Genomic DNA, 22640 nt, shown 5'->3' on the forward strand with positions numbered 1-22640 from the left:
TCACTACGTTGAATTATTTTACTTGTGTATGTACATTTAGCTCAAATACTGCATATATGGTCCAAAAAAGTAATGATTGGGCCTTTAATGCTTGTTTTTTGTGTATGGACATGGTAGTCACGTTACGTTTACACTCTTGAGGTGCAGACCTACGTTTGTTACATTGACAGGTTGGAAGTTCTCATGAAGGTTCAGTGTCAAATTTGGCCCAAGCAAAGGCTGTCTCTAAGTTCATAATGTTGTTTGTTGTCAAAAGTAAATCATTGTAAAATTGTGTTTTTAATCTATTTATAGAAATAAAATAACTTATTCATTCTATGATCGGCTCTGTGTTTCCACCCCAGCCCTATGATGCGTACCAATGGAAAGCTTTTTTGCCAGCCATTTCATGTTGATGATTTTATTTTATTTTTTTACATTAGATCCTCATGAAACTACTACCTTTGAAAGGAAGGAAAATCAACATATCACTTCTTTATTTTGCAAGTGTTTTTGTACCATTCATCTTTGAAGAAAACCATAAATACAGAATGAATGAAATGTGTGTCCTGCTGCAATGACATTAAATTGACATGGTTTTAACATTTTTAGCCAATTTTACTGGTTTATATAAATCGATAAATACATGTCTGGAAAATGTATTATAAACCTACAGTAGGAAAGTACACGTAACACAATATCCTTACTAAAAGTAATCCAGTGTTAAAAGTACCATTGTTTCTTAAAGATATCATATTCCAACAATTTTTGTGCTCTCTCAGAGCTTGAGAAAACAGGACAAACTGTTAAATTGGAGATGACAGTGACTTTGGTCAGGAAAGCACAAATAACCATTTTTTGTCCATGCTACATTATCTCCTCACACTCGGGTATCATGGTGATTCAGCAGGCTTAAAGTACAAACCATACAACTACTTTATTATACCAAATCATGCTGACATGAGTGGCATGTCTTCCGTCTCTCTTTTCTCTGAACTCCACATATATTATCACTCTCCATTAGAACAGTCTAATGAAGCAGAAATGTCAAAACAAAATCTTGGAAAAAACTAACATCGTTTAAGTATCTAACTTTCACATGTGTCGGAATTTCCAAACACCACAATTTCTTTTAATCAAAGTCTGTTTCATTCACTTGTAATCACATATGTATTAAACATCTAATCAACATGACATGGCATGAAAAACAGTTATTCTACGATGAAATAAGTCCTTGTGCTTGCAAAATAAGTTAAAAAATAAACACATAAAACTTCTACTAATCCCCTTTCACCCCCACCCCACCGTCCCCTCACCCCTGCAGTTCCTTATAGGCCTTATTGAACTTTGACCTGTGGTCTTCTACAGGCACGGCCTCAGCCGTCTCATCTCTTTGGGCTGAGGTCCTTTGCGCAGCCTTAGGGCTGTCAGAGATGGGATTTTGACGATACCTTTACCGCCACGCCCGGTTGAGTAGTTTGACTTCTGCCAGGCGTTTGCTGATCATGGTGGCAAAGAAAAGGGCGAAGAGCACGCTACTGATCAGCATGTAGTCGTAGTCATCTTTGAGTACGTCAAACTGCTTCGAGGGATAGACACGTGTCTGGTAGATGTCCAGACCATATGCAACCACCTACAAGGAAACAAGTAACATTGTCAGTTTTATGTTTGATTTACCTGAAAGGGAGAAAACAATGGGTTGACTGTATTAACACCTGTTTTGGTTGGATTTAACTTTTTATGGTTGTACCATTATTTAGTATTGTGTCAAAATAAATATCTTCTCTTGGGGTTCAAAACAAATAATACATATATGCATATCATATTTTGTTCCTTGGAATTATTTCATCCTAAAGTAATCCAAAATGCCAGTGGTTGTTTCCCTAAGGCCTTAAATGGCAATGTCAGGAAATACAGGCAGTAGAGATCAAGACAAGTTAAGACAAACACCACACATGGAAAATATGAAATCAAAATTCTCACACACAGTGGTAGTTTGAGAAAAAGACAAGGAAAAAAAAACTTTTCCCATCTCTCTCTCTCTCTCTCTCTCCCCCTCTCTCTCCCCCCGACAATACTGCGACGCTAGACTCACCAGGCAGGTAGACTCCAGTCCAGAGGGGGCAGTGTAAATTCCTCGCACTCTTGATACAGTCTGATTGTAGTTGATGAACCATTCTGTGCGGATCAGCAACTCTGGCGCGTAGGGTATCAGGTTCTCTTCACTGGACATCAAGAAAACAGCTTAGACACAGACAGGAAAATCCCCCAAAATCTATTAAATATGATGACTGACTGAGTGACTCACCGGCTTTGCTCAGATACTATTTCTGGCCTCCGAGGGTCAAGGAACATCTTGGGTAATGACAAAATCCCTCCAGACGGCAAGCCAACTGTGACAAAGAAAACAAAATAAACATTAAACAAGGCTGTAGAAAGTTCAAAAGACCTTTTTCCTTTATGAGAGCAGGTGGGTTACTCTTAAATTAAAGACAGTAATTCACTGCAACAACTAAGACAGGACCGTGCTGAAACTTACTGAGCAGATGGCGGCTGGTGATGCCCTTCTCAGTCAGTGTGGCCTCCAGGGTAGAAATGGACGAGGGGAAAATGTAAGACTGCTGAAGCACCTGAGGAGCATGTGGCCGATCCAGTGAGCTGAACACAGTGCTGTTGTAGAGCTCCATCCCTTCATACAGTTCAATTACAGAGAACTCGTTCCTGCGAGACTTGGTGCTCCAGTATTCGTACTGCGCAGTCAAACAGAGGCAGGGGACACATTCAGTAGCGAGATCACATGACCCTCAAGGTATCACCTGTGTTCCCCTGTTGTCTCATAATGTGTTCAGTGTCATTTTTACAGCTGCAGTGAGACAACACTGTATGCTTACTGTAACCAAGCAAAAAGCAACAAAGGAATGAATAATCTTTCCTTATGAGTGACTCTAGCAGTGGGTAATACTCACCACCACCCAGTTTTCAGAGTGCACAACATGCACCGGCCCTCTGGCCTTTCTCTGAACAGCCTCATGGATAATGCGACCGGTCACGCCATCAATCAGAAGGATCCCGACAAAGCTTCGCTCCTGGTGCAAGTCTGTGCTCTCAGTCACCACAGCCAGTAGATTGGGGTTCAGGTACTGTAAGAGATGAGATGAAACACAATTCAGCATCTTAATCAACGTTGTACAAAAACATACTAGCCATTGGGCACAGATTTGTAGTCAAATGCATGTTTCCCACCACTCACTTTAAAATGAAATTAATAATCTTTATTTCTCATAAATAAATCAGAGTTGCAATATTAAAGGGACAATCAATTTGATATAACATTTTTTGGCCTACTACAGCATACATTGACCCGGATTCTCTTTACCTTGTAAATAGAAAATAAGCTTCTTCTCTTTTATCAAACATGTTAAATATAAACAACCTCAATAAAAAGGTGTAATGTTAAGATGTAAAACGGTGCCATTTTCACTAGGGTGCCATGAACTTTACAGTCTCCAGACTGCCCTGACAGGGCTTTAGAGTTTCTGACTTATACTGAGTGCAGGGATAGAATATGGTTAATTTCATACATGAACTACAGTAAGGAGTGAAAAACAGGGTTTATTCTTATTCAGAGTCAGTGGTGGAGAGGGGATATGATTCACTGGAGAAACAGTGACATGAGGTTCAGTGTTTCTTTGAAAGATTAGTTTTCAGCCTACATCAGAAGACTCCGTGAGTGACTCCGTTTTTCTGACTAAAGTGGAAAAGAGAGAAGCCGCGACAACACTGACCAAATCCCAAACCAATAAGAGCATTGATATAATTTTCTTCCTCTACCTCAAACACTCCTTCCACAGCACAGTGTCAGTAAGGTTTAAGGGGAAGTTATTATACCTTATAGAGGACACTACGGTCTCCCATTACTCTGCCCTGGGAGTGCACGTGCTCATTAGGCCGTTTTCCTTTCACCGAGATAATCGTCTGTACCTCGGTCGGGATGACCACCTCCCAGATCAGCTCAGTCGACAAGTCCTGAAAAAACAGCCACATTAATTCTTTTAGTCATCCATGAGTATCATTTCATGGTAGCTCACTGTGAGAACAGGAACAACAAACAGACCTCTGGCTATAATAATAAGAATTCATTCTCAGAGTATTTTAAGCATTATAGTAAAAGTCCACTTGCTTTCCACACTAAAAGTATGGTGCTCCACTGATTTCCTTCAAACTGAGATATAAAATAAAATATAAAATATGCTCTCTTACAAATCACTCATCTGTTATATATTTTACCTTTTTCATGACCGTAAAATGATCTCAAATATAAACAATAAAAATATGGAAACCATTGTTGTCATCTATGGCAACCAAAAGCTGAAGACTGGACTAGGCTTTCTAAAACTAATGTGCAAACACACTGAAACAGATCAGCAGAACAAACTTCACTTGCCGTTCGTAGCCTGTAGCCAGAAAGTCTTCCCTGGCTGGAGTCAACAAGATAAAAGAATATGGATGAGGCCAACTCCTGGAGCTGCTGTAGTACATTCTTTGTAGAGGGAAAAGCAGACACCTGTGGAAAAAAAACAGATAGATATAATTGTTACAAGTAATTTCTGGGTGACTAATCTCTCTCACAAAAGAAGAATACCACGATAATTAAATTCTACATGTTTTTATGTGTTATTCTAATGCAGTATGTGAAGACAGAGAGACCGAATCAAAGAACTAAAAAGGAAGAAAGACTGGAGCAGTCAAGTGGTGGCCTGACGGGTGTGGCTACAGAAAGAAAAATGGCTTTGAGACAACATGCATGTCTGTATCTGTAGAGTGTTGATCTGGTGGGTGGGGAGGTTTACGGTTTGCCACTGACCTTGTACTGGTCATCAACAAGAAGTAAGACCTTAGCATAATCCTGGTCCATGAGAGGCAGCATGAGTGACTGAAGTATTGGGTGAGGTAGAGCGGGTGGGGTGACGTGACTCTTCTTTCCAAAGATGGGATTAAATACATGGAGGGTTGCCAGGCCTGTGTCCTTAGAAAACAGAACAAATATATTAAACAAATGGCAATAATAAATACACACCATTTCCTCAAGTGAGACCAATGTTTCCTTTCAAGTGTCGCTGTGCCTCTGCTATGGCTTGTAAGGCATGCTTTCTCTTTTAAAGCTAATACAAATATTAACAATTGATCTGCTGATTTCACAGTAAAGTAATTTGCTTTATGTTTATGTTTGTGTAGCCTACAGGATGAATGAAACTGACTCCCACAGAGCTCAGAGCCCTTGTTATTAGATACCTTGTCTTTGATGAGCAGTGTGCACTGCGGTGGATGAGGGAAGTGTGCAGTGGTCCGTTGCACCATTAGTTTGAAGGCTGCATTAGATGGGACGTTGTCCAGGTAGTGCCTCCATAAAATACTGCCGGTCTTGCTATCAATCCCGAAGAGCTTAACAGGAAAAAACAAAACAAAGGATGAACTGTAAAGGGGAAATTAGTTTCAGAGAGGCCTGACGGGAGTCTGTTTATAACCGTTTCATTTCACTTTAGCCCTGGCTGACTATAGACAAAATAAGAAGCTGGTATGACCACAAGTGTGCAGCACAGCTCATCTCTCCCAAAAGGTCCACAAAACAACAACTCAGTTAGAGGGTAACCCTTTAGTCTCGTACCTTCCCAGATGCAGTTACCATCACCATCATCTTCTGCAAGTTGAACTCATCTCTGGAGAGGTTTTCAATGGTCACGTCATTTTTAACTTGACTGCGAGGCTTCCGTGCATCGTAGAACAGCTTCCAGAGGTGTGCGATCCAAGCCTGCAGCAAGATGAGCTGAGAGGAGAGCCTCTTCAGCACCATGGACATCAGACCGTCTAGACAAATTACATTGAGAACACAGATGCTGCTCAATGACCTTCAGTGGATTACATTCACATTTAAGGTTGGAACAAGTCTGTCATTGCAGGCAAGTGTAACTTATAAAATGAACTGGCTCTGTAGAACACTGTATAGGAATACTTATTTAGCAGCTTATTTCTGGCCTCATTATTGAAACAGGATACAGAACGCAACATATTTGGTTCGGCAGAAATATAATGTGAGTAATTATAAAAGTGAAATCGAGAGACTAAAACAAAACTTCAGTGGATATTGAGAGGGATTTTTTTTAGTCAACAACAGGAGATCCTAGCCTTAAGACAACTTAATCAAGATTTATTGTAGAAGAGTATTACCTTGAATGGCTGAATCCAAGCGCAGCAATAAAAACGGGACAAATACAGAAGAAAGTGAAGCTAATAGTAAACAAGTGAACATACCCAAGAATCACATTTTTACCAGGCCATCAAGCCTGATGCAACCTCAAATTTGGTTATTAAAGGCAGGTGACTAATAGAAAGAAAACTCAGTGGACTAAATTATTAGTTCTATATTAGTGGAAAATCTTTAAATGACTGACTCCGGCTACGGCCTGCTATAGCTGTGCCACGGTTTTGATGCGTCCATAGCCCAGCGTCCACAGGAAGCGTCTCACTCCCTTGTAATTTGTCCTTTTTGTGCTTCTACAAAATCAGGCAGGCAAAATGCTGTGATTCTGAAATGCTCCTTGTGGGAAATGCAGCTTGAAATTGACGGAACAAAGCGGGGTCACATAGAGCTGTGAAGAAGGTAGTAGAAGGACAAATTAATAACAAGTCAATAACATGGGGCAGGCTGCACACTCCTGGCATAGCCCGTCAAAACAGATGCATCAAAACCGTGGCGGAGCCGTAACGTAGCGTAGCTGTAACGTAGCGTAGCCAGAGTCAGTGGATTCCTGGCGTTAGAGTAGGAATTTGACAACAGTCTAAATTTTCTAGGACAAGAAAATTAGGGAACTACGAATGCAGACGGGAAACTGAAAATAATAGATAACACACTGAATATTAATCCACAGCAGAGAGTAGTACATAAAGTTGGAAACATCGGGCATGACATTTACCAGCCTTTTTGCCAAACTCTCCCTCCAGCTCTGCCTGCGTTCCTGTGAGAGGCAGATCCACCATTTCCATTGTCACCACATCTGACAGGGCCTCCTCTCTTGTCCACATTACACGCCCTGGAAAACAAGACTCATTATTGTTCTGTAATCATTCATTCCCACTTTCCACACCCTGTGACAGTATGCAGTTTGTGTTGACTCTTTCCATGAACATGAAACATTTTTTTCCCCCTTCATGTTTGTGGAAAGGACAAAATTATGTGTACATTATGAAAACCGAGAGCCTGTTTGTGTTCCACACAGTGGTCAGATGTTGGCAGTATTTATGATGATTAAGAAGTGGGATATACCCGAATGTTATCACGAGGCAAAGCATGGCTCACCAGTCTCTTTGCAGCACTTTGGAAAGACGTCCTGGATCTCAGTAAACACAATGAGGTAAGGGCTCTTCACATAAATCGAATGTTTCTTCTTCTTTTTACTGGCGGCTTGCAACCAGATGGAGCATTATCGCCACCTACTGTATCTTAGTTACATCTGCCTAAATCCTTGTGTTCAGTCCAGTTTGTTGTAAAAATAAAAGACGAGATGTGTTTAAGCATCATCTTTCCGGAGTTAGTTGAGAAAATGGTTTTAATGTCCATTTGTTTAATTCCTTCATGTTCCAGTCCAATTCTTAAAGCCAGTCTTTCTTTTGAGTATTTAGCGCACTCAAACAGCACATGTTCCACAGTTTCTGGTTGACTGCATGCCTCACAATTTCCAGATGGATGTTTTCCAACAAGGTGCAGAGATGCATTTAACTTTGTGTGACCTAATCTAATTCTGCTGAATTGACACAGTTCTCTCCTGCTCTTCCCCAGTGTCTTTTCCTCCCCCACTTTCTGCTGAAGCTTATATAAATGTCTTCCTTTATTTCCATTATCCCATATACTCTGCCACTGCATCTTAATTTTTCTCCTTACATATGCTTTGATCCCTTATATGCTAACTGGTACCAAGCCATTCCACCTGTTAGCTATCTGCTTACAGCTATAAATCCTGTGTGATTCCCTACAACCCACCACCTGCAGAAACACATTGCCTCTATCTCCATGCATGATGTAAAGCAACAGGTCTTTTTTGTGGGATCTGGCAAATTATTGTCTGTTATTATTATGAGTAGGATTTTAAAATATACTGACTTTGGCGCCCCTCAGAGGTAGAATCAAAAGAAGACAGTTGTAGACAGCAGTGCAAGCCAATGCCTCAGATAAAATGAACCAGTGCAAACTGACAGAGCACACTTTCCAACACTAAAGCTTTCTGTTTCTGCCATCAATACCTGGCTGTTGTATAAAAGTGAGTGTCTGGTCTTCCGTCTGCACCATGACCCTGTAGCCAACAGAATCATCTTTCTTGAGGAATGCCTGTACGTACAGCTAGAAGACAAAATAGATTGTGTTATATTATAAAAAGAGAACACTACATGCTTAAAATTGTAAACATCCTAACATGTCATGTGCACAAGCCGTCTCCCATACTACAGAGATCGGCTCTGTAAGTAATCATGTTAAACTTGCGTAAAGTAAATTTGAAGCCTTGGTGACTTGACCAGCCAGATATCAAACAGGCTAGAGAATCACTGGGGAGAAATTTGGACTCACCTTCTCTGGTTTCCCACCATTAGGATCCATAGTGAAAATCAGTGTTGTGTCTAGAAGTCTGCGTCCACTTTCTGCACTATAGAGGTTCACTGTGGAAGCCTATAGTGAAGAAAACAGATAATCTTATCTTTCACATTGATTGAAAATAAATTTGATAGTTTTCATTGATCTTTCAAGTCTTAAGAATTGTTTCTCAACTTGAGGGTAACACATTTATTCAAATAACACACCAAGCACACAAAGACTGAACAAAACCTGCTGATTTATACACACACCACCGTTTGCCAAGAGAGCACTTTGGCAACCCATACTTAGCAAATCTAAATTTATGGTTTCACATTTACTCACAGTTTTATTCTTGGGTGACATGACAGCAGCAACAGTCTTCTCTCCAGTGGTAGCAAATGAAACTAGCATGGCCTATGAATAGAGACAAATGCGTCACCAACAATTTTCACACACTGTTTCTTAAATGAACAATTGTAATATCTCAGTATGACCCACTGAGGTGTACCGTTGTTAAATAATAATTAAATAATACATTTTGAAACAACAGAGCTTAATAATAAGGACATATTCTAAAAGTTCAGAACTTTGGCCTTTCCCATTTGACCATGGCGATCAAATATTTCAGCAAGAAAGCCAAGTGTCCTTTACATTTTAGGCATGGAAGCTTTGATGAAGACTGACTTACAGTACAGTACAATAATTTCAATACTAGAATAAGCAAACATTTTAGGATGGCATTTCAAGCAACAAGTGGCGTGGATTTTAATTGTCAAAACACGTTAGACGGAGAAGAGCGAGGTAGGGAGACTGTTACGTACTGGTTTCAAATCTCTCAGTGTAACTATCTGCCCATTGTTGAGCTGGAGAAGAAGGTAGTGTTCGGGCCCCAGCTGGAGGAAGAACTCTGACAGCGGCTGCCGGGCTGGGTTGGGCTGGGTGGACACCAGCACTGGTTGGAAGCCAGGGGCGACTTCAAATCCCAGTGACTAGAAGAAGACAAATGGTAGCAGCCCACTGTAATGGTTAAAAGCATTCTTAAAGAGAACACGCAGAGAAACTACAGCATAGGATATACATGTTCATTTTATAAACTAGAAGGGTTTTTGGTTTATTTTGGTGGGTACCTGCAGGGGGATCTGGGTCATCTGTGACTGTACGTGCAAGTCAAGCATGTACAGGGATACAGTTGCAGAGTCCACACATGTTAACATCCCCTGGCTGATCATTACACAGCTGGCCTGTATGTTGGAAAGCCACGGAGCTTCAGCTGAGATCTGACAAACAAAAGCAAAGAAGTTAGAAGTGTGGAATCATACTCATATATTGTAACATTGGTTTGGTTTACTTGTTGTGATTGAGTTGTATTATTCCTTTAAGCATTGTAATTAAAATGTGTTCTATATGTTCTACACAGCACTTTAAACTGCTTCTATAAATAAGGATTACCTGCTTGATTATCTCTCCGTCCTCCAAACTGTAACCAACAACAGCAATGTGGGAATGTGGAACAACTCCCAGTGCGTACACTTCACCATTTCCACCAGAATAGACACCCTGGTAATCCACAGTTTCACTATAGAGATGCAAAGACAGACATTTTGTAAAGCCAACTTTCATAAACAAAAATAATTTGTGGCTTTATGTACCAGATATTTCCGCTGATAAAATACTACCGTTTCTATCTTCTGCATGCTACTAATGCTTAAATTCATAATCATTATGCACATATCCACTTATTCATGTATGACTTTGTTTTTATTAATCTCAGCATTCTCATTTTAAATGTGTATAAATCAGATCCTCAAAATGTTTATAATCTATTCTTTTTGATCCTACATCATTTTCGATCCAATATTTAATTAGATTTCAAATGCATTGCTATAATTTCCACCAAATAAACACCACCAACCACACCTGACATCCTGTAATATAGACTGAACTTTTTAGAAAAGCATTCAAGCAGACAAAATATTTGTAAGGCATTTTGCTAATTGTTATTTCATGTGGATGTTTAAGCTTTACTGTACATAATCATGTATGTATTTGACACCAGAAGACCGTTTTAACATTCCTTTGCTGAAGGAAAAAGTTTCTCTATGCTCAACTGAGCACAAATCTGAGTTTAAGGTCTGTACAAGCACGATTTGTGACATCACAACTAATTTGTTGCCAATTGCGGTCTGGTATGAAACTTGCGCAGGACACATCCACTGAGAATAGACTTTTCAGCGAAACAGAAAATATCTTGTTTCCAGCAGTTAAACTATTGAAATGAGAAATATTTGCATATTCTGGATTTTTCAATAAAAAGGTAGAATCAATATATAGATCTTTTTGAGAATATTTATATTGGTAATTCATTTCTGAAAAACCATTAGACAAATTATTATTCAAAGCAGAGTATTTTGTGTGTCTTCAAAGATTTCTGGAGAGGATCTTTAATTTCAGGGGAGATGTTTTGTTAATGACGAGGCTTATAGTAAGTAGTACATAGACAAAAATTAGATTTGAATGTTGACACAATAACATAAAAAAAAACATGGCCACTTGCCTTTCTGGTAGATTCTCTATCCATTTTTGATGACCGTTAGAAAGGTAATGGAGAGAGATGACACTTTTCTTCAAGACAGCCACGTGTTTCACAGTGTCTTGCTGTCCAACCAAACATGCCGACTGGAAACTGAAATGTAGCAGCAACAAAAGCAGTTAACATCTGATCACATTAATGACAATTCAAAACTGAACACCTGCCAGTAAAGGAGGTTTTCACCTGCCAGAGTCGAGCACAACCTCCCAGTTCAAACCACCAACATTTGTCTCCCAGGAGCGCAGCAGGCGGCCATTACCAACCACCAGCACCGCATCTAGAAGACAAGAACTGCTTCATAAGTTATCTGCTTTCAATAAGGGAAGACTAAAAGCTCTGTAAAGTCAACTGCAATGAAAAACACACCCTGTCCGTGTTGCAGAAGAGCGTCAATGTTTCCCTCTGGCCCAGTCTTATCCACATGTCGCCAGACTGTAACAGACATTGGATGAATACTAATATAAGAACAAAATATGATAACTGGGAGGTGAATCACATTTCTGTACTTGGCCCTGCAGAACTGTCTATTACAGCAGACAGACAAAATACTCACGGAGTTCTCCAGTCCTGGAATTGAGAGCAGCAAAAACATTATTCTCTGTGGCTAGAAGCACCTTTTTGGATGACTGCAAATGTGTGTCGAAATGGGAAAAGCGAACCTTGCCAACATATTGCTGCCTCCTGTGAATCACAAGATAGAAAAAAAAATCTGTCAGAAGGTCAACATGTTTATAATTGTGGCTATGGCATATAATTAAGGATCAAACCCCAGTGTTGTGACACACTTGTTAATATCAGATGGTTATAATGCTATCCAAACACTTCAATTTCAATCACATTTACAAGAACTCATTGAGCTTAAAGCAGCAGTGGTTTCCTAATGGCAAATTAACATTTACAAAGAAGCTAACTTTCAATAACTAAATAAATTTTATTATTATTATTTATTTTATATAATATTTGTTGGCCTGTTCTCTCACACAAAGTCTACTCCACACACACCGGGTCGGTGTGACAGATATTAGCATTAGCATCTCTACAATAAAACATGGCTCCAAATAGCACACATATTTGAACATCCTCTAAATTCCTCTTACCAGTCAAATTTCCCTACTTGGTCCTCAAACACAGCCTCGACAGTACTGTACAAAATAATACATTTCAGGCACAACAAAATTAGCTTTGCCATTGCAGCAGCAGCTTTGGCTTGCTCTTCAAGACAAGGAGGAAGTCGGAAGTTGACTGGCTTGTTTTTTGTCTTGTGACTGAGAGGTGCTGCCCCATACAGGTTAGAAAGGTTCATAGCGTCTATAAATGTTATGAAGTTGTCGTAAAGAATACACTTAAAAATGTTTAACTTTATAATGTTTAACATATAACAATGTAGCAATGATGTAAAGTATCCAGCTTCATGTGCTACTGATAAATTGATCCTCAGGAAGTAAGTTCATAGTCCCATCACTAAAGTATTATAATTCCTCATTTTTCAGAGAAATATGTCCAATCTACAAAACACACTGACTTACACTTAATTTACAAGAACAATACAATATCAGTGATTCTATGTATTTGTTTCTTTAATCAGACAATAAAATACAAATAACACAGCCTAATTATCAGGTCTATGCAACTGCAATTAAAAGTGTAAATATTATAAACAACTGACCCGTATGAGGTGTTTGTATTATGTCATAAACTTAAAGGATAGAAATGCATTGTTTTATTTTAAAGTACAAAATTGGAATTTTACCATTAGCCTTTACTAACCCTGGGTTGAGAAAATGAGTAAACTTGTGGATGAAATGACGTTGGTCTGAATGTTATCAGATTGCGAGCGCCCCCTGTGATTTACTTTCACACTTTCTTCTTCCACTGGCTAGTTTTTTCTATGGGATTTGAAGATGGCGTCGAGCGGAGGAGATGGGGAACACGAATGGACAGCGGCAGTGCGGCCGCTTTTATCAGCTTCGTACACCGCTTTTGAGACGAAAGAGCTACCTCAGCTTATTGGGTCTATAGTCAACAGGTACCCGGTTACATGTCAACAAATTACGTGTCTCTGTTTGCTTAAATATAGACCGTGTTCACTCAGGAGTTAGCTGGTTTGCTAACTTGCTAACTTAGCTTGGTGAGTTAGCGTTACGTTGATGGGAAACGTTACCCGCTTAGCTAACACTAGCGGCTAGCAAGCTACTTGAGCCTTGCACTGGCTAGCTAACTTACTCAAAATGCGATGTAGCTTGCCATAACTGGTAATTCATAAACTGTCTGAAACAAGGCACGACTTATGACTGATGTACGTTGGTCTTTATTGTAACATTATTGTTATGCAAACGTTAGTCGACGTTTAAAAAAAAAACTGCTTCATCACTAGCTAGCTAACACAAACATTAGCTAGCAAGCTAACTGGGCCTTCCAACTGTATAACGTAACGTTGAAATGGCTCAGACATAGTAATATTTGATTACGTCAGCTAACCTAAGTTGACTCGATTCGATCGGCTTGCATGCTGAGCTTGCCATATGCAGTCTAGTCTGGACATGTCAACAAACAGTTTATGCATGAACTGATTAATAAGGTAACGTTAGCCAGTCAGTTGAACGTTATCTGCTGATTGTCTGGTTGGGCTGAAAGTAGGCGGGGACCTTATCCTCCACTCTTTTTTGGTGAGGTGGTGATGGGTTGCCGTGTTAGGTAAACGACAACTTGGTGATATAGCTGCTTCGAAATTACATGTAAGGCAGAAGGTCTTGTGGAGAATCCGACATGGTGCTGCTAAACCTTAAGGAAGCTGGTGCAGTGCCTGTTCCGCAGGGGGAACGTGTCTTTGGAGACGACTGTGATTATATGGCATTCTTCTTTTCTCGTAAAACTAGGTAGTATATGCACACTAGTGTATACATCACTATGGAGTGATTATAAGCAAGTAGTGCCTACACAGTAGCCAGGTTGTCACTTGACACTTGTGTGCAGTGGTACCATCAGCTGATCCCTCTGGGCATTCAAATGAAGAGCTTCCTGTGATGTTTAGTGGTTTCATTTTCTGAACAACATGCAGTTATGATATGAGCAGTAATACTGCTATCAGGCTTGTTAGTTTCGATTTTAAATGAAACGACCAACTCCGCTGGTATACATGTTGGATATATATGTATAGGCTATGTGACTATACTAATGCTGGCTTAGCTTTGTTATTAAATGTAAAGCATTTTTTCAGCAATATGTTATTGATCATACAAGAAGTTTCAACATCTTGAGCTTAAGAGTTGCTTGAGCACGAGGATTACACTGAGCGAGTGCTGCATGAGTCGTGACATTTTTCACCAGAATTGTTGAAGAGGCGTCATTTAGCTTGGGCAGTTTGTGTCAGTGTATGTGTAGGACACCACTAAAGTCAACCAACAGAAACATAACATCAGAGCTGTGGCTCTCAAGGTGTTTTTAGGACATTGAATAGTCTAAGCTTAACTGCATAATACATGACAAACTGGTTTTCTGGTTTTCCCTGGTGACAAACTGCAATTAGCCAAAGAGCAGATCTGTCAGACATTTTAGGGAAGACTGCATAAATGGTGCTCAAAGGCAGTGAGTTAACCTGAGTTCAGTGCACACTGTAATGTCCCTATACTGACAGCTTGGACCAGCTCTGGTTTCTTTGTGGAATACATTTATCAACACTCATTAATAACAAACTATTGTGGTGTGGGAATTGTGCCAAAATATATACAGGTGTGCCTAATAAAGTAACTTTCTACAGGCCTGTCTTGGAATATTTCAGTCCTAGATATTTTTAGCAAATACCTGTCTTGGTTGAAGGGGATATCTGACTGTAGCTAAATGTTGTGGGTTTTTCTAGTTGGACTTAAGTTTTTCTCATACAAACAACATGTCAACATCTGTCTATTGCATCTCCCCTAAATCTCTTCTCCAGAAAGACATGCTATTAAGATGTTCTATGTAAATTCATATTTTAGAGTATTTAATGAGATATTCTACTTGTTGTTTGCAGTGAATCAGACATCCTTCACCACGACAAACAGTATGAGCCTTTCTACTCATCATTTGTGGCACTCTCTGCACACTACATCACCACAGTATGTGGACAAAGTATGTATTTAATTAAATTTTCTCTTTAGTTAAATCGATATGCAATTATTACTGCTATTCAGCCAAAATATTTAGATGTCACAGGTTGTGTGTTCTTCCAACTAGCAAATTTTCTTTGCTCTGTCTCTCTAGTACCGAGAAACCAGCTGCTGTCGGTTGCTGCAGCGTGCAAAGTATTGATTGAATTCTCATTGCTGCGTTTGGAGAACCCGGACGAGGCATGTGCGGTATCACAGGTGAGAGAGACAAACTGCATGGGAGGCCACTGCTGCTTGTCTATACAACTACTGAGCAGTACTGATCTGTGAGATTGTAATGTTGTGGGACTGCACTGAACTGAGCATTTTTTGTGAGTTTTAAGGAGACAGGACATTTACCAGCCACAGGCAGCCTGTTGCAATGTTTTCAGCCTCGTTGGCTAGTTTAAGTTGAATTGAATTGTACACTTTGATGTAGAGTAACCCTGTTTTGTTTTTTTCTTCAGAAACACCTGATTCTTCTAATAAAAGGACTTTGCACTGGTTGCAGCAGACTAGATCGCACAGAAATCATTACGTTCACCGCTATGATGAAATCTGCCAAGTTGCCTCAAACCGTCAAGACCCTTTCAGATGGTAAGTGTCCCTTAAGTGACAGACCAAAGTTAGACAATATTTTACTGAAATTATGCAATTATTAAAGAAGTCAAGTCTTAAAACTGGGTGGAAGCATGTTTGATTCAGGGTTTTCTCAAAGGTTTTTATTGTATTGGTTTATATGTTTCCTATATTGACTGTTGTAGTGGTTGATCAGTGATATTGCAAAGCTTTGGTATGTGACATAGAAAATTGTGTCCTTGTTCATCTAATAGTGGAAGATCAGAAGGAGTTACCTAGTGCTGTGAACCCAGAGCTTCGACAAAAAGAAGTACAAATGAACTTCTTTAATCAACTGACTTCAGTTTTTAACCCTGACCTTACCACCATCTTGGCCTCCCCATCAGCAGCACACATGCAGGCAAGTGTTACCAGCCCTCCAGCTGCCCACACCATTACTGTCCTCAGTAATTGACAGCTAAACCACAACAACTTGTTTATCAGTGTTTTTACTAAGCTGTAATTTAATTAGCCACAGTCAAAACAGCTGCTCTTTCACTGCATTGCTGGTTGTAATTAATCAGTATAATAATAATAATTATAATAGGTTTTTTTTCAACTCTCTCCAATTACAGGCTGAGAGTGATTGTGATGACCAAACCACAGATCAAGCCATTCAGGCCAAAATGAAAAATGCCTTTGTCTCTCAGAATGTGTCAAGCTTACAGGAACTTGGTGAGAAATTGTTGCTTTGTCGTAGAACATTGTGGCTTTGTTTTACCCCAAGTCTACAGTATTTTTTACAAGTCTGATATTTAGGAATATGCATAACACTTCCTAATGACTTTGTAAACTGCAGTAAAACTATATTGGTAAATACATTTCTTTACAGTTCTTTTTCTTTCTATGTTTTCAGTACAGCCACATGAAGTATTGAGTCATTTGACATTATGTTTTCTATGAAGTGATTTCCAAATGAAATATCAGTTTGGACTAATAGTATTTTTTTTTCTCCATAAATTGTATTTCCAGGTGGGTCTGAGAAGTTGTTACGAGTGTGCCTCAACCTGCCCTACTTTCTACGCTACATCAACCGTTTCCAGGATGCTGTATCAGCCAACTCTTTCTTTATCATGCCTGCCACAGTGGCTGATGCCACTGCGGTTCGCAATGGGTATTTATTTTAATTTATGTATTATGTAAAAATGTTCTAATGTTAGTATAATTTATATTATGATTTGTTTTGAAGGGGCAGTATAATCTGTCTAGTTTCTGCATGTGTATTAGATTAAGAGTGTTTAGAAACATTAAATTAACTTTGTATACTCAAAACCCATATCCAGATTTCATTCACTCGTGATAGACGTAACCATGGCTTTGGACACACTTTCCCTACCTGTGCTGGAGCCGTTGACACCAGGAAGATTACTGGATATGACTGTGCTAGCTTTGAGCTGTCTCTATGCTGGTAGGTAATAACTCCCTTTAGGTAAAGTAAAATTATACTGTCCAGTTATTCAAACTGCTATAACGTCAACAAACATACAAGCAGGTATTGTAGATGACACCAGTTTCCATCAACCGTCTCAGTAGATCATAAAGCAGTGCAGCAGTACGTCATGTGCTTGAATACTAGCGCCAGCTGGAACAACCACTGCTTTTCTTTCCTCTGTTTAATAATCAACAGAATGCAACAATGTCATTCTCTGCATAGTGTTGAAAGTCAAATTTGTAATAAATAAAGCAGAACAAAACCCTTTTTTACCCGTTTAGGTGTGAGTGTGGCCACTTGCATGGCCATTCTCCAGGTAGGTAGTGGCTTGCAGCTTCGCTCTGCCTCCACTGGGTCTAAAGAGGAGGACTATGAAAATGACGCAGCCACAATTGTCCAGAAATGTGTGAGTATTATAAGTACTACATGACATAGAAACATTATTCACTAACATGTATGTTACTATTCACAATTTTTTTTTTTTTTTTACATAAACATAGTGTAAGTGAAAAATGAATTGTGAGGAGATATATTGTATTCTGACTGGGTCTACATAGAGACCCAGTCTCATATTTTGACATTTCATCATCTCTAATGACAAGATACAGCAAATTTAAAATGTGTAACAACAAAAATGTCTGTTTGCAACAGCTGGAGATCTATGAAATGATTGGACAAGCCATCAGCAACTCCCGAAGAGCTGGAGGAGAGGTGAGTACCAGGTGTGAGTGCAACACTAGAATAGTAAAAGAATAATACTAGTTCTACCTATACTGGTAAGTACCTTGCTTAGGCTGTGCCACTTCGGAAATGGACTGTTTTTGGAGTTAATAATTGTGTCAGAGGTTCTAATAAAATATTTATTTGTGTAATACAGCATTATCAGAACTTCCAGCTGCTTGGAGCCTGGTGCCTTTTGAACAGCCTGTACCTGATTCTTAACCTGAGCCCCACTGCCCTGGCAGATAAAGGGAAAGAGAAGGATCCCTTGGCTGCCCTGCGTGTCCGGGATATTGCTGCTCGCACCAAGGATGGCGCGGGATCACCCAAACTTGGTCCTGGAAAAGGGTAATTTCCAATGAATATGAATAAGTTCACATAATTTTTCTAGTGTCTTATGGCTCAGTTTTATGTTTTGATTTTCAACAGTTATGCAGTGTTTTTTATTTATATAAATGAAGGTGTGGGCAGCGGTAACTGAAATAAAAAAAAAATTATTTGCTGATTTTAAAAATTAAAAACCACAATTTGCATATTTCTGACATGTGATGCATAAAAAGTCACACTTGAAAAGTGATTTTGTGTGCATTAATTATTTTTGTTGTTTTTCTTAAGTCACCAAGGGTTTGGCGTTTTGTCCGTTATCCTGGCCAACCATGCCATCAAACTTTTGACTTCACTTTTCCAGGATCTGCAAGTTGAGGCCTTGCACCGGGTAAGTGAAGCAATAAACTTCTGTTGTATTTCAAAGAAAATGTCCATAATTTAACAAATGTGTCTTAGATTTGTACCGTTCATATAAGCACAAGACTTACCACCGTCATTGGGGTGATTGTAGACAAACCCTCAACATTATAATGAATTAAATCTCCAATCTTGATTTATTACTCATTTGGTGGTAGCTGTCTATAAAATATATAAAAAAAAAAAATAGAATAAAATGATGTAAACATGCAAGCAAAACGTATAACAAATACTTGCAAATGTAATCATCTGTTCTTTGAAAGCCATGTTTCCTCATTCCAATTCCTCCCTCCCTCCACCTGCAGGGTTGGGCGAGCGATGGGCCACCAGCTGAGCTCAACATCATGGCACAGAGCACTTCCATCCAGAGGGTCCAAAGGCTCATCGACTCTGTGCCCCTGACCAATCTGCTGTTCACCCTTCTCTCCACTTCCTACAAAAAGGTGCAATCATTATATATTTACGCACATACTTTGGGGAATAGCAAATTATGTTGTTTTATTGACCATTGCAAACAGACCGAGAGCAGGCGCTTGTGCTGCTTTTGGGAAAACTGACAGAAGGTCATAAGATGCGTTTCATCTGGTAGCTGCCTGTAAGGGGGAAAATGTTTTTCTCCTAAAGGCTAATTTTTCTAGTTTTGATATTTACATAACACAAAAGGTGACATAAATTAGACATAAAAGACAAAACAAATGGCCTCTCCTCTACATACTGCTTTGTTAATAAAATTGGTGTATGATTGGAAAAAGTGTGTGATAGTAATGGAAAGATTGACAAGTGTGCTCATTTTTAAGATTGTCCATGTTTTTCCTTCCATCAGGCTTGTGTTCTCCAACGCCAGAGGAAGGGCTCAGTCAGCAGTGACGCCAGTGCTTCTACAGATTCAAACACCTACTATGAGGATGATTTCAGCAGTACAGAGGAGGATAGCAGTCAAGGTACTTTATCATTCTGGATTAAAGCAATTACATGATGACTTCAGAAAGCCTCCTTAAAATTGAGCGTTCATGCACTCATAGTAGCTTTAGATTTGCAAAACAAGAAGAACATCACACCTCTGACAGTTGTCTGGACATAACTTTTACTTCATTCACAGATAATACAAGAAACAGAGCACACATTGATTTTTCTGCCAGCATTGATAATACAGGAACAACAACTCAAAGGACTGGATAATTAAGCATTTTATTCAACTTGATAGAAGTAGATGACTTGTCATTCATATGAAATGTGCAGCAAAGTGGGTGTCCAACAAAGAGAAGGATTTTAGTGTATTTAGGATGTTGAGTGAAATACAAACATTTAAACACAGACTTTGCTTAGTGGTAAGTATTAAGTAGTTTTCAATAATGCAAGGATTTAAACTGTATATTGAGCCCAAGATGTCTCATTATCACAAGTGATCAATTATAATGATAATATACATATTAAGGGTGCACGATATGTCAATGACTGATATATTATTGGCTGATAAGTACGAACATTAAATTGTAATTGTTCCAATAATGGAATTTCAGCCGATAGTAATATCCGATAACGTGGAGCATGCTGACGAGGGGCGTCTCTCGAAACCCGGGTTCTGAATTATGACAGCAGATCAAAGAGGCCACAACAGAGAGAATAAAACAAACTTGTGGTTAAATTTCACTCCAGTCGCAATGACTCTGCTTGTTATCCAACAAAGTACGGAAGTACAAGCAAGATATCAATCACCCGTTGAAGAAGCAGGACATAAACTTGCATAAATACGACATCTTTGTCTGTTCTCTCTGCAGCCCTTTCACTGTCTCCTCCATCCACAGGCTGCATGTTTTACCCAGACATAGAGAGGTTGTTATTCTAATACCGAAATTGTCATGAACAACCTAAAGATTTTAAGGCTGAGACCAAGCAGTCCTCTCCAGGCTCTCTCCAGCTGCTGAGGGACAATAACAGAACAGAGGATAAGTGACCACAGGATTGTTTGTTAAACAGTGGTGTCTAAAGACTTTGGGTAATCATTAATTATTTCAAGGTATGTGAAGCTATTCTAATGGGGGTTTTTTTGTAGCCTGTACATGCTTGTCAATAAGGATTGATATTAGTGTCGTTATTATTAGTAGTATTAAATATGTATTAGTCTACATATTTAAAAAAATAAAATAAAATCAAAGTTATGACAAATTATTTAATACTTTAATTTATGATTTAATTTATTCTTTATTCTCAGGATGGACTCAACAACAACAACAAACAAACTAGATTTATTTTTCTTGCATTTGGGAGACTGATCGGTATCAGCCCAAAAAAACCCCAGATAATTATCGGTTATCGGCCCTGAAATTCCATATTGTGCATTTCTAATGTATTTGATTTAGAAGAAACCGTTAAATAAGGAAATACAATAGATTTATGGACCATAGAATGAAGGCATGATCAGGGCATCATGTAACTGTAGCTGTAATAGAGGTAAACCTATATGCTCATCACTTGAGTGAGAATCAGTAAACCGACCAACAAGCCAATAATCTCTAAAGCTTTGTGTAATTCCTCAAGGTATGCCTCAGATTTCTCTCTATGACAGTGTGGATGTAAGTGCTGAAAGCAGAGTTATGTTTGTGTTTGATCTCTGAGCTAGTGTCAGTGCTGAGCTGTATCAGTGAAGCAGTGAAACAGGTGTGCTGTCAGTGGATCAGTCAGTCAGGTTATGGCAGCAGTGAGAAGGGTAAACACACACACACACACACACACACAGTAATGTAATTAAAACATCTTGTCCCTTCATCACACAATGACAGTGTAGTTGACAGTGTCTACTATTTCAGCAGAGAGAAGACAGGAGAAGACAAGTGCAGCTTGTGTCTCAGGTCAGCAGTTTTCTGTCCTCAGGTCAAAGACTTGGTGTCAACTTCACTGTCTTAGAGTCATTTTGTTATTGTATGTCTCTCAGTTTAGGCTCTGAGCTGTGGCCCTAGTAGCTTAGTAATGACAGAGCCACAGAAGAAGAGACTTTGGCAAAACAACCCCTAGTCTGAAAGGTGCTTTCAACTGAAATTGACATGAACTAAATCTTAATGTTTTGTCAAAGAGGTTTATCTGTGGCTCGGTGTGGTTCAAAGGATAATACCAGTGGTGTTGACATGTGGGTGCTCATTATTGTTTTTACCGATGGACTAAATTTAGCTCCTCTTGCTATGTAAAGTAAAAGTTTTCCCCAGGTGTTTTTGAGAGCTGTGTCCTAAAAATACATCATCCCTTTGTCTTACAGTCTGTGCCCCTGCCTTGTCTTGCCTTAATTTAATACAGACATAAACCTTTTTTTTTTATTTTTTTTTTACATGTAGTAATTCATCAATACTAATCACTATTTTATGGTTATATTTCCTAGCCATACCTCAGATGTCAATGATTTATTTATTTATTAATTTTTGGTCATCACATTCTTATTACTCGCATTACTTGTCACACATGTCTGAAAATGTACAAATACAAAAATAATGTAGCCATAATGTAACCCATGTCACAAAGTGGTATTATTCTTGAATACGATAAATTCTATTTGTGCTTGTAAACTATGGGCTTAAACACACTATGCTATGTCTTGCTTTCACCTTAAAAGTTATGATTTTTTAATGTTGCATGCAAATGTGAATATCAACTTAAAGTGATATTCTTTTAAGATTTAAAAGTTGTTCCTATTTTTTGTATTTGAATTAATCTGTAGATACTTCAACTCACTGCGTCTTCAGCGAAATACTTTACAAGTCTAATCATAAAGTTGCTAAAATATATTTAATTGATTCATAGCCACTGAAAAAGGGTATTGTT

The 22640-nt window shown here is 38.9% G+C and overlaps 2 protein-coding genes across 10 annotated transcripts in view; one reads left to right on the top strand and one right to left on the bottom strand.

The window, feature by feature from the left end:
- Window positions 1-454: 454 nt before the first annotated feature.
- Window positions 455-12510, bottom strand: emc1 (ER membrane protein complex subunit 1). 2 transcript variants are annotated; one of them, XM_038722918.1, is made up of 23 exons: window positions 12290-12510; window positions 11746-11873; window positions 11559-11624; window positions 11376-11469; window positions 11157-11285; window positions 10052-10178; window positions 9730-9879; window positions 9424-9591; window positions 8945-9016; window positions 8597-8695; window positions 8275-8371; window positions 6951-7067; window positions 6205-6213; window positions 5645-5844; window positions 5272-5421; window positions 4844-5005; window positions 4424-4543; window positions 3868-4005; window positions 2946-3119; window positions 2519-2729; window positions 2288-2372; window positions 2075-2204; window positions 455-1612 (listed from the first exon to the last, which is right to left on the bottom strand). In XM_038722918.1, the coding sequence occupies exons 1-23, from the start codon at window positions 12493-12495 to the stop codon at window positions 1433-1435; spliced, it is 3012 nt and encodes a 1003-aa protein (XP_038578846.1). In that variant the 5' UTR covers window positions 12496-12510; the 3' UTR covers window positions 455-1432. The 2 variants fall into 2 exon arrangements, with proteins under 2 accessions (XP_038578846.1, XP_038578847.1); XM_038722919.1 differs by lacking the exon at window positions 6205-6213 and having other exon boundaries at window positions 1433-1612.
- Window positions 12511-13062: 552 nt separating this feature from the next.
- Window positions 13063-22640, top strand: part of ubr4 (ubiquitin protein ligase E3 component n-recognin 4) — a 61116-nt gene continuing 51538 nt past the window's right edge. For 3 of the 8 annotated variants that reach the window (XM_038722923.1, XM_038722924.1, XM_038722925.1), the window contains exons 1-16: window positions 13063-13218; window positions 15202-15299; window positions 15432-15535; window positions 15784-15913; window positions 16150-16295; window positions 16510-16609; window positions 16907-17048; window positions 17218-17342; window positions 17648-17772; window positions 18018-18077; window positions 18244-18434; window positions 18702-18801; window positions 19136-19273; window positions 19654-19771; window positions 21451-21537; window positions 21638-21679. In XM_038722923.1, the coding sequence (XP_038578851.1) occupies window positions 13094-13218; window positions 15202-15299; window positions 15432-15535; window positions 15784-15913; window positions 16150-16295; window positions 16510-16609; window positions 16907-17048; window positions 17218-17342; window positions 17648-17772; window positions 18018-18077; window positions 18244-18434; window positions 18702-18801; window positions 19136-19273; window positions 19654-19771; window positions 21451-21537; window positions 21638-21679 (1831 nt within the window). In that variant the 5' untranslated portion in view covers window positions 13063-13093. The remainder of the gene's footprint in view (window positions 13219-15201; window positions 15300-15431; window positions 15536-15783; window positions 15914-16149; window positions 16296-16509; window positions 16610-16906; window positions 17049-17217; window positions 17343-17647; window positions 17773-18017; window positions 18078-18243; window positions 18435-18701; window positions 18802-19135; window positions 19274-19653; window positions 19772-21450; window positions 21538-21637; window positions 21680-22640) is intronic. The other 5 variants (XM_038722928.1, XM_038722929.1, XM_038722930.1 and 2 more) reach the window with 3 other exon arrangements.

The sequence above is a fragment of the Micropterus salmoides genome, unplaced genomic scaffold (genome assembly GCF_014851395.1).
Source record: "Micropterus salmoides isolate LMB-PRFRI ecotype aquatic unplaced genomic scaffold, ASM1485139v1 Ms_hic_scaffold_16, whole genome shotgun sequence".
Taxonomy (NCBI): domain Eukaryota; kingdom Metazoa; phylum Chordata; class Actinopteri; order Centrarchiformes; family Centrarchidae; genus Micropterus; species Micropterus salmoides.